The sequence below is a fragment of the Mesoplodon densirostris genome, chromosome 5 (genome assembly GCF_025265405.1).
Source record: "Mesoplodon densirostris isolate mMesDen1 chromosome 5, mMesDen1 primary haplotype, whole genome shotgun sequence".
Taxonomy (NCBI): Eukaryota; Metazoa; Chordata; class Mammalia; order Artiodactyla; family Ziphiidae; genus Mesoplodon; species Mesoplodon densirostris.
In genome coordinates this window covers 118972321-118984709 of record NC_082665.1, presented here as the reverse complement: position 1 = coordinate 118984709, position 12389 = coordinate 118972321, and the positions used below count along the sequence as shown (strand labels likewise).

The following is a 12389-nucleotide window of genomic DNA, read 5'->3' as shown; positions in this document are numbered from 1 at the left end:
GTAGGAAGCTCAAAATTTAGCAGAAATCACTTTAAATTCACTTCTGAGGTATCATTTCTGACTAATGGGTCCTTTTTCAATGGCAGGCAGAGCTGAGGCTTTTTTTAGAAATAGCCACTTCAACAAAAAACTTAAAGGTCAAATCAGAGATTCAGACTGGACACATGGGACCATTTCCTTCACCTTTCAGATCTCACTGGGCAAACTTTTCTAAAGCAGAACTTCCAAGTCTTCTAATTAACTGGACTACAGTACCTTAGTTACTCTATTTTATTTCCTTTAAAAAATTTTTTTAATTTTATAATGGGTGTAGTTGATTAACAATGTTGTGTTAAGTTTCAGGTGTACAGCAAAGTGATTCAGTTATACATGTATCTATTGTTTTTCAAATTCTTTTTCCATTTAGGTCATTACAGAGTATTCAGCAGAGGTCCCTGTGATACAGTAGGTCTTTATTGGTTATCTATTTTAAATATATCAGTGTGTACGTGTCAATCCCAAACTCCCAATCTATCCCTCCCCCTCCCCCTTCCCCCCTGGTAACCATAAGTTCGTTCTCTAAGTCTGTGAGTCTGTTTCTGTTTTGTAAATAAGTTTAGTTGTATCATTTTTTAAAGATTCCACATATAAGTGATATATTTGTCTTCTTCGGTTAGTTTCTTTCTTTAAAGAACCTTGTTTTTGATATAAATTAAAGACGAAGACTTTGGAAATAATTAGAAAGAAAATACAAACAATTTATAAAAAATAGATCAAAATAGGGACTTCCCCAGTGGTCTAGTGGTTAAGACTCCACGCTCCCAATGCAGGGGGCCCGAGTTCGAACCCTGGTTAGGGAACTAGATCCCACATGCCACAACTCAGACCCGGCGCAGCCAAATAAATAAATATATATTTTAAAATAGATCAAAATAAATATTCTAAATGTCTCTTACCATTACTACAAGACATTGCTAGATATTAATTAATTGCTATCAATTAACACATTGGTTATAAAGAAATGGAAGAATTCTTCAGTTTTTTCTAACTTACAGAAAACAAATGGGGGCTTATAAATTGAAAAACTTAAGAGAATTCACTCTTCTAATTCAAAATGGAGACTTCTTTTTAAAAGGTTGATTCCTGAAACCATACCCCAAACAAGTGTTACCTGGTACTCCTGAGGTAAAGGTTTCGGAAACTTCTGCAAATTACACACTGCAACTGCTCTCTGGTCCTGTCTGCAAGTTAACTGCAATGGATTACTTCTGAGCGTGTTACAGTAAGGGCTCAGCATTTGTCTCCTGTACACAAAGATAAAACACCATGGTATCAAACTCTGAAGAAGATACTATAAGTCTATTCTAGAGTTTGTCTTTTCCATTACAATTTCAATATGTTTTAATACCTTAAAACAAATTGCTAAACCAGTTGTAAGTTATAAGCTTACTTTTCAAAGCATAAAGGAAATGCTTAATGTAGGTGTGAGGATTAATGCTAGATATACGACTATTTCACTGTTATTAAATAAGGTCCTATTTATCTCTTTCTCCACTTTTGCCATAAAATGGAGTCCCAAGGTCCCTAACCAGTCTCCCTTCTTCTCTCTACCTTTCAGAGTCTTCTTACGTTTGTTTTATTTATAATGTCTAGGGGTTTTAGTTGTACTTAGAAGGAGGAATAGGAAAGAGTACATCTACAGCTTCCCAGAAATGGAAGTGGGACTTGTATTTTTATATTATATTTAAAGAAAGGTTTCCTGGGGGAGTTCCCTGGTGGCCTAGTGGTTAGGATTCTGGGTTTTCACTGCCATGGTCCGGGTTCAATCCCTGGTCGGGAAACTGAGATCCTGCAAGCTGCACATGGCACCGTAAAAAAAAAAAAATTCCCCAGGTGATTGTGATGCATTCAGACTAAGGAACTATGTTGGGGAATAATATGATGTTGTATCCCGCAGGCTTGCAAGCCTGGTAGATGCCCAGCCTCCAGACTGAAGAAAGAGCACAGAGACAGTGACAAAGACATCAATGGTTTATTCTTACACATCTGAAACAAAAGCGTCCTGGAGTGACACCCCACCGTGTATGGCAGACTGCAGGCGGGACATGGCAGCAATCTTCCCTACTCAGGGGAGAAAGGGGCTACCATTTATGGGGGAACTGATGTCAGGTGGGCTCATCAGTTACCAGGGAAGCCAGCAGCTGGGGTGGGGGCAAGCACGTAGGCAGTTACTGATTAAGCCCTATAATTCAGAGAACTGGATAGTCATGTGAATGAAGCAGGGACTGGTCGAGCAAATGAACAGAGAACAAGAGGACAGCCATCTTGAATGGCCTGACCATACACCTTTTATTTGGCATTTTATGATTAATAGAACTTTCAAATAGTATATAAACTCATTATTTCTAAAAGGAACCCTCCAAAGTAGAACTAGTATCTTCATTTTACTGATAAGTAAAAAGTTTGAGACAATTAGCTTGCCCAAGATCATAAAGCTGATGAAGGACAGAGCTGAGACTTCAATCTCTCTCTCCAAGGCCAGTGCCTTGATCATCACAGAAGTACCTGGTGATGTGTACTTGTGTTAAAGATGTTATTCTTATCTTTTGTCATCTGGGCTAGGCCTCAAAGCAGTTTAAATCACTCATAGTTTCTATTAAGGAGTCTGACGTCTGAGTTATAAGCCTGCTGTGAGAAAAGTTGCTCATAAGCAGTAGCAGGAAGCACTGCAGTTACTTTTGGGACAGCTAGTTAACTCCAGTACTACAACCTGATCTGCCAGTGTAGTTGTTCCCAAATTTTGCTGCACATTAGAATCATCTAGAGAGATTTTTAAAGTCTCCATGCCCACCTTGCACCCCATACCAACTGAATCAGAATGTCTGAAGGCAGGAATCAGGCATTAGTATGACTCGTAAAAGGACAAAATGATAATTTGAAATTCATCAAAATTAAAAAACTTTTGCTCCACAAAAACCGTATTAAGAGAACTAAAAGTCATATTGGCATAAGACACGAAGAGACATCTCACCAAAGAGGATATGTAGATAGCAAATAAGTACATGAAAAGATGTTCAACATCATTAGCCATTAGGGAAATGCAAATTAAAACCACAATGATATATCACACTACCTTTCAGAATAGCTAAAATAAAAAACGGTGATGGGGGCAGAGTCAAGATGGCATACTAGGAGGATGCGGAATTTGCGTCTCCTCACAACTAGGGCACCTACCAGGCTCCCGTGGGGCATCATGGAGACCTAAGGGGGTGGGAGGAAACCCCAGTGACTGGGTAGGATGTGGGGTGTGGGGGGAGTGACGGGGGAGGAGAAGTGGAGGCAGGATGGGACTGGCACCCCTGAGGGGCGCCTGGGGAAGGGGAAGGGATCCCACGCCCCAAGGGGGAAACTGGGGAACCACTGGGAGGGCAGAGGATCAAAAGGGAGCGTGGCCAGGTTTCCCCTGCCCACCTAGACTCCCAGGAACCTGCTGAGAACCCGGGCCTGATTCGCTGCCCACCTAGGCTCCCTCCAGCCACGCAGGTCCTGGGGGAGTGGGAGGGAGGGAAGGGGGAGCAAAAGTAAAGACTGGACCTACAGGACCGGCACCCCTGAGGGGTGGGTGTGGGAGGGGAAGGAGTTCCTACACCCAGCGGGACCCACCCACAGTTAGGGGTCCAGCCCGACGGTGGACAGCCTGGGGGAGACAGTAGGGGAGGGGTGCAAAGGAACAGAAGGGAATGCGGCCAGTGCCTTCCCTGTCCACTTAGGCACCGGGAAGCCTGCTGGGCTCCCAGGCCTAAACCTCTGCCCTTGCAGCCTCCCTCCTGCCACACAGAGCCCAAGCCTCGCGCCTACACCCCCACCCAGGGCCCCACCTCTACACTCGGAGACCCCCTCTGAGACCCCCTCCAACGGCACTGGGCCTAAACCCCACCCACACACCCTCACGCAGGGCCCTACGCCCAAACTCCGGAACCCCATATTCCAGAGGTCCTCCTTTCGACGAGCTGCCTCTCCCCTTCTGGGCAGGTCCTAAGCAGAGGCCCCGTGCCATGCTCAAATTTCACCCCCCACACGCCTAGGTCCTGCCCCACCCTAAACCCCGCCTCTGCCTAAGTTCCACCTCCACCCCCCCAGCCTAAACTGTGCCCCCATAGCCCAGGCTTTTGATTTTTGTTTTTTTTCCTCTTTTAGATTGAGGTTCTGTTTTACCTTGTTGATTCACTGTTGTTGATTCTTTTATATTTTTCCTAATAAAGCTTTTATTTTTCTAATTTTATTTTATTCTTTATACTTTGTTAGTGATCTTTCCTTTTGGCTTGTTGCCTCCCTCCCTTTTTCTTCTTTTTTTTGCTGTGGTTTTATCTTACCTTGTTGCAGTTGTTTCAATTATAGTTTTATTTTTCCTGATGTATTTTTATCTTTCTAATTTTATTTTGTTTTTTATTCTTTGATATTGTACTGCTCCTTTTTTTCTTTCTTTCTTCCCTTTTTTGTTTTTGTTTTTAACTGTGCCATGAAGCTTGCGGGATCTTGGTTCCCAGGCCAGAGGTCAGGACCGAGCTCCTGTGGTGGGAGCTCTGAGTCCAAACTGCTGGACTAACAGAGAACCTCAGACCCCAGGGAATATCAGCCGGAGTGAGGTCTCCAGAAGGTCCTCATCTCAGCACCAAGACCCAGCTCTGTCTAACTGCCTGAAAACTCCGGTGCTGAACGTCTCAGGCCAAACAACCAGTAAGATAGGAATACAGCACCACCCATCAAAAAAAAAAAAAGAAAGGACAATAAATATGTTACAGACGAAGGAGCAAGGTGAAAACCTACAAGACCAAATAAACGAAGAAGAAATAGGAAACCTACCTGAAAAAGAATTCAGAGTAATGACAGTAAAGATAATCCAAAATCTCGGAAACAGAATGGAGAAAATACAAGAAACATTTACCAAGGATCTAGAAGAACTAAAGAGCAAGCAAACAGTGATGAACAACACAATTACCAAAACTACAAATACTCTAGAAGGAATCAGTAACAGAATAACTGAGGCAGAAGAACGGATAAGTGAGCTGGAAGATAAAATGGTGGAAATAACTGCCAGGGAGCAGAATAAAGAAAAAAGAATGAAAAGAAATGAAGACAGCCTAAGACAACATTAAATGCAACAACATTCACATTACAGGGGTCCCAGAAGGAGAAGAGAAAAAGAAACGGTCTGAGAAAATATTTGAAGAGATTATAGGCAAAAACTTCCCTAACACAGGAAAGGAAATAGTCAATCAAGTCAAGTCCAGGAAGCACAGAGATTCCCATACAGGATAAATCCAAGGAGAAACATCCAAGACACATATTAATCAAACTATCAAAAATTAAATACAAAGAAAAAATATTAAAAGCAGCAAGGGAAAAGCAACAAATAACATACAAGGGAATCCCCCTAAGGTTAACAGCTGCTCTTTTAGCAGAAACTCTGCAAACCAGAAGGGAGTGGCAGGGCATATTTAAAGTGATGAAAGGGAAAAACCTACAACCAAGATTACTCTACCCAGCAAGGATCTCATTCAGATTTGATGGAGAAATTAAAACCTTTACAGATAAGCAAAAGTTAAGAGAGTTCAGCACCACCAAACCAGCTTTACAACAAATGCTAAAGGAACTTCTCTAGGCAGGAAACACAAGAGAAGGAAAAGGCCTACAATAACAAACCCAAAACAGTTAAGAAAATGGGAATAGGAACATACATATCGATAATTACCTTAAATGTAAATGGATTAAATGCTCCAATGAAAGACACAGACTGGCTGAATGGATACAAAAACAAGACCCGTATATATGCTGTCTACAAGAGACCCACTTCAGACCTAGGGACACATACAGACTGAAAGTGAGGGGATGGAAAAAGATATTCCATGCAAATGGAAATCAAAAGAAAGCTGAAGTAGCAATTCTCATATCAGACAAAATAAACTTTAAAATAAAGACTATTACAAGAGACAAAGAAGGACACTACATAGTGATCAAGGGATCAATCCAAGAAGAAGCTATAACAATTGTAGATATTTATGCACCCAACATGGGAGCACCTCAATACATAAGGCAAATACTAACAGCCATAAAAGGGGAAATCGACAGTAACACAATCATAGTAGGGGACTTTAACACCCCACTTTCACCAATGGACAGATCATGCAAAATGAAAATAAATAAAGAAACACAAGCGTTAAATGACACATTAAACAAGATGGACTTAATTGATATTTATAGGACATTCCATCCAAAAACAACAGAATACACTTTCTTCTCAAGTGCTCATGGAACATTCTCCAGGACAGATCATATCTTGGGTCACAAATCAAGCCTTGGTAAATTTAAGAAAATTGAAATCATATCAAGTATCTTTTCTGACCACAACATTATGAGACTAGATATCAATTACAGGAAAAAATCTGTAAAAAATATAAACACATGGAGGCTAAACAATATACTACTAAATAACCAAGAGATCACTGGAGAAATCAAAGAGGAAATCAAAAAATACCTAGAAACAAATGACAATGAAAACATGACAACCCAAAACCTATGGGATGCAGCAGAAGAAGTTCTAAGAGGGAAGATTATAGCAATACAATCCTACCTCAAGAAACAAGAAACATCTCAAATAAAAACCTAACCTTACACCTAAAGCAATTAGAGAAAGAAGAAAAAAAAACCCCCAAAAGTTAGCAGAAGGAAAGAAATCATAAAGATCAGATCAGAAATAAATGAAAAAGAAATGAAGAAAACGATAGCAAAGATCAACAAAACTAAAAGCTGGTTCTTTGAGAAGATAAACAATTGATAAACCATTAGCCAGACTCATCAAGAAAAAAAGGGGGAAGACTCAAATCAATAGAATTAGAAATGAAATGACACTCCAGAAATACAAAGGATCATGAGAGATTATTAAAAGCAACCATATGCCAATAAAATGGACAACCTGGAAGAAATGGACAAATTCTTAGAAAGGTATAACCTTCCAAGACTGAACCAGGAAGAAATAGAAAATATAAAGAGGCCAATCACAAGCACTGAAATTGAGACTGTGATTTAAAATCTTCCAACAAACAAAAGTCCAGGAACAGATGGCTTCACAGGCGAATTCTATCAAACTTTCAGAGAAGAGCTAACACCTATCCTTCTCTAACTCTTCCAAAATATAGCAGAGGGAGGAACACTACCAAACTCATTCTATGAGGCCACCATCACCCTGATACCAAAACCAGCAAAGATGTCACAAAAAAAGAAAACTATAGGCCAATATCTCTGATGAACATCGATGGAAAAATCCTCAACAAAATACTAGCAAACAGAATCCAACAGTACATTAATAGGATCATACACCATGATCAAGTGGGGTTTATACCAGCAATGCAAGGACTCTTCAAGATATGCAAATCAATCAATGTGATATACCATATTAACAAAGTGAAGGATAAAAACCATATAATCATCTCAATGGATGCAGAAAAAGCTTTTGACAAAATTCAACACCCATTTATGATAAAAACTCTCCAGAAAGTAGGCATAGAGAGAACCTACTTCAACATAATAAAGGCCATATATGACAAACCCACAGCCAACATCATTGTCAATGGTGAAAAACTGAAACCATTTCCTCTAAGATCAGGAAAAAGACAAGGTTGCCCACTCTCACCACTCTTATTCAACATAGTTTTGGAAGTTTTAGCCACAGCAATCAGAGAAGAAAAAGAAATAAAAGGAATCCAAATTGGAAAAGAAGTAAAACTGTCAGTGTTTGCAGATGACAGCATACTAAACATAGAGAATCCTAAAGATGCTACCAGAAAACTACTAGAGCTAATCAATGAATTTGGTAGAGTAGAAGGATACAAAATTAATGCACAGAAATCTCTGGCATTCCTATACACTATGATGAAAAATCTGAAAGAGAAATTAAGGAAACACTCCCATTTACCATTGCAACAAAAAGAATAAAATACCTAGGAATAAACCTATCGAAGGAGACAAAAGACCTGTATGCAGAAAACTATAAGACACTGATGAAAGAAATTAAAGATGATACAAACAGATGCAGAGATATTCTATGTTCTTGAATTGGAAGAATCAACATTGTGAAAATGACTCTACTATCCAAAGCAATCTACAGATTCAATGCAATCCCTATCAAACTACCACTGGCATTTTTCACAGAACTAGAATAAAAAATTGCACAATTTGTATGGAAACACAAAAGACCCTGAATAGCCAAAACAATCTTGAGAAAGAAAAACAGAGCTGGAGGAATCAGGCTCCCTGACTTCAGACTATACTACAAAGTTATAGTAATCAAGACAATATGGTACTGGCACAAAAACAGAAATATAGATCAGTGGAACGAGATAGAAAGCACAGAGATAAACCCATGCACATATGGTCACCTTATTTTTGATAAAGGAGGTAAGAATATACAATGGAGAAAAGACAGTCTCTTCAGTCAGTGGTGCTGGGAAACTGGACAGCTACATGTAAAAGAATAATTTAGAACACTTCCTAACACCATACATAAAAATAAACTCAAAATGGATTAAAGACCTAAATGTAAGGCCAGACACTGTAAAACTCTTAGAGGAAAACATAGGCAGAACACTCTATGACATAAATCACAGCAAGATCCTTTTTGACCCACCTCCTAGAGAAATGGAAATAAAAACCAAAATAAACAAATGGGACCTAATGAAACTTAAAAGCTTTTTGCACAGCAAAGGAAACCATAAACAAGATGAAAAGACAACTCTCAGAATGGGAGAAAATATTTGCAAATGAATCAACTGACAAAGGATTAGTCTCCAAAATATATAAGCAGCTCATGCAGCTCAATATCCAAGAGCAAACAACCCAATCCAAAAATGGGAAGAAGACCTAAATAGACATTTCTCCAAAGAAGATATACAGATTGCCAACAAACAAGTGAAAAGCTGCTCAACAGCACTAATTATTAGAGAAATGCAAATCAAAATTACAGTGAAGTATCACCTCACACCAGTCAGAATGGCCATCATCAAAAAAGCTACAAACAATAAATGCTGGAGAAGGTGTGGAGAAAAGGGACCCCTCTTGCACTGTTGGTGGGAATGTAAATTGATACAGCCACTATGGAGAACAATATGGAGGTCCTTAAAAAACTAAAAATAGAACTACCAAATGACCTAGAAATCCCACTACTGGGCATATACCCTGAGAAAAGCATAATTCAAAAAGAATCATGTACCACAATGTTCACTGCAGCTCTATTTACAATAGCCAGGACATAGAAGCAACCTAAGTGTCCATCAACAGGTGAATGGATAAAGAAGATGTGGCACATATATATAATGGAATATTACTCAAGCCATAAAAAGAAATGAAATTGAGTTATTTGTAGTGAGGTGGATGGACCTAGAGTCTGTCATACAGAGTGAGTCAGAAAGAGAAAAACTAATACCATATGCTAACACATATATATGGAATCTAAAAAAAAAATGGTGCTGAAGAACCTAGGGGCAGGACAGGAATAAAGACACAGATGTAGAGAATGGACTTGAGGACATGGGGAGGGGGAAGGGTTAGCTGGGAAAAAGTGAGAGAGCGGCACTGACATATATACACTATCAACTGTAAAATAGATAGCTAGTGGGAAGCAGCTGATGGCACAGGGAGGTCAGCTTGGTGCTTTGCGACCACCTAGAGGGGTGGGATAAGGAGGGTGGGAGGGAGATGCAAGAGGAAAGGGATATGTGGATATACGTTATAGCTGATTCACTTTGTTATACAGCAGAAACTAACACAACACTGTAAAGCAATTATACTCCAATAAAGATGTTAAAAAAAAAAAGGTGACAATACCAAATGCTGGTGAGGATGTGGAGAAACTGTTATTCCTCATACATTGCTGGTTGGAATATAAAATGGTATAGCCATTCTGGAAAAGAGTTTGGCAGTTTCTTACAACACTAAACTTGCAACTACTATATTACACAGTGATTGCACTCCTAGGCACTTATTCTAGAAAAATGAAGATTTATGTCCACACGAAATCCTGTACACAAAAGTTTATATCAGCTTTATTCATAATAGCCAAAAACTAGAAACAACCCAGATGTCAACATGTGAATGGTTAAACAAACTGTGGTACATCCATATTATGGAATATTATTCAGCCATAAAAATGAGCAAAGTTTTGATATACACAACAACTGGGTGAATCCTCAGAAAATTATGCTGAGTGAAAAAAGCCAATCCTAAAAGGGTATATACCCTTTTATGAGTCCATTTATATAACATACTTGAAATGACAAAATTACAGAAATGGAGAACAGATCAGTAGTTTCCAGGGGTGGGAGGGACGTGGGTATGGTTACAAAAGGGCAATAGGAGGGATCCCTGTGGTGATCCAAATATTTTGTATCTGACCATATCAATGTCAATATCCTGGGTGTGATATGGTACTACAGTTTTGCAAGATGTTACCAATCAAGGAAACTGGATAAAGTACACATGAGATCTCTATTTTTTCTACAACTGTATATGAATCTACAATTACCTCAAAGAGTTTAAAAATATATACATTTGTAAATATATGAGTGCATGTGTGTGTGCATGTTTCCCCCAAAATTGGAGACTGTATTTTTTAAAAAGCTTGCTAGGTAATTATGAGACGGATCCAGATTAGAGAACCACTATTCAAATGTTGCTTTATGTTTTTGATACTGAATCAATAGTTGCATCTATGTTTATGAATGCATTCTCTGAAGAAAACAAATAAGAATGCTAGAGTATGCAAAATTTTGCAATATATATATTTACGAATTACAAGGTAAACAGAAATGTTTTATGGCTCTGGTGCTCACACTGTAGATTCTTTTGGTATATGCTTTAAAACAATACTGTGGCTACTTATTATGATATTATCATAAAGAACTGTAGATGGTTTTCTACACATTTTGAAATTGAACTGTTTAGACCACATTTTGAAAATAAGGACACTTTAGGCTCTGGATAGAGAACAAAATCAGGAATAAACTGTGTCATCAAAGACATTAGGAGGGGGCCTCCCTGGTGGCGCAGTGGTTAAGAGTCCGCCTGCCGATGCAGGGGATACGGGTTCATGCCCCGGTCTGGGAGGATCCCATATGCCGCGGAGTGGCTGGGCCCGTGAGCCATGGCCGCTGGGCCTGCGCATCCGGAGCCTGTGCTCCGCAACGGGAGAGGCCACAACAGTGAGAGGCCCACATACCGCAAAAAAGAAAAAAAAAAAAAAAAGACATTAGGAGGAAATGCATCCTTACTTTTGTCTCTGCTGATCAATCCAGAATTTACAGCTCCTCCTGACAAAGTCACAGCCCATTCCTCGGCCCCAGTCTAACTTCTCAGCCATGCTATAATTAGCTTTATACCAGCTGTGGAAATAATTCAAACAAAGCATTTTATATTACTGTCATTTAAAAAACAACTCCAGCATACCAATTACAAATCTCAACAATGAGCAAACTAGAACCTCAAAAAGGACTTTGGTGACCATCCCCACAGATGAGCATTTACAAACAAAGTCCTTGCTGCACAGGATCACTGCAGCAGGGACTGTGAAATTTTAGTCTTGAGGAAAACATGAGTACTCGAGGGTGCTTTTACATTTGAAAAAAACCAAACCAAACCAAACCGTGTTCCCATTGTAATTTTCAAAGATGATATAAGTCACAGAGGAGAAAATGATTAAGGTGTGAAACAAGGGGGAATAAAAGGCAAAGAAACAAAGAGAATGAGAGAAAAAGAGAAGGGAGTAAACTGAAGAAAAGTAGAATTACTAGTTGTCTAGCCTTTACCTAATCTGATCCAGTTGGCCCTAGTTTCTTGCTTCCCTGGCCTTGAATTTGTGATATTCTATCAATATGGCTCCTGCTTGTGACTAAACATTACACCATTATAATAAGACAAATGAATACTATGGCCAATACATTAAAAATGTTCCAATTTCAGAGAAAAACCACAGTGATTTATTGATACTTTCCTGGCAAAATTAATCAAAGGCAATGAACCAACTTTTGTTAGTTTTTCTTCTTTATTTTAATTACAAGATTAGTTTACAAGTTATAAAGCTATACAAAATAGCTTCTTTCATGCTTGTATTATATCTTCTCCCCTTAGAATTACCAAAACAGTAATAAAAACACAGGCTCAAAAGTTGAGGGAATGATAAGAATCATCCCCTCCACTCTAGCACTTCCCACAAAACCTAACAACAGCAGAAATATGTAACATAGCATCTTTCAAAACCTTCTCCCCTTTCAAAGAACAGAACACTGAGAGAAACTGAAGAAATAAAGCCTGGCACTCCAATACTAAAATGCCTGAAACCTCTGCAGCTACAGTGTAAGTCA

The 12389-nt window shown here is 39.1% G+C and overlaps 1 protein-coding gene across 4 annotated transcripts in view; it reads right to left on the bottom strand.

Moving 5' to 3' along the window:
* Positions 1-12389, bottom strand: part of LMLN (leishmanolysin like peptidase) — a 77276-nt gene that overhangs the window by 17129 nt on the left and 47758 nt on the right. For 3 of the 4 annotated variants that reach the window (XM_060099403.1, XM_060099406.1, XM_060099405.1), the window contains 2 exons: positions 11301-11411; positions 1151-1283 (listed from right to left, as the gene is read on the bottom strand). In XM_060099403.1, the coding sequence (XP_059955386.1) occupies positions 1151-1283; positions 11301-11411 (244 nt within the window). The remainder of the gene's footprint in view (positions 1-1150; positions 1284-11300; positions 11412-12389) is intronic. The other variant, XM_060099404.1, reaches the window with a different exon arrangement.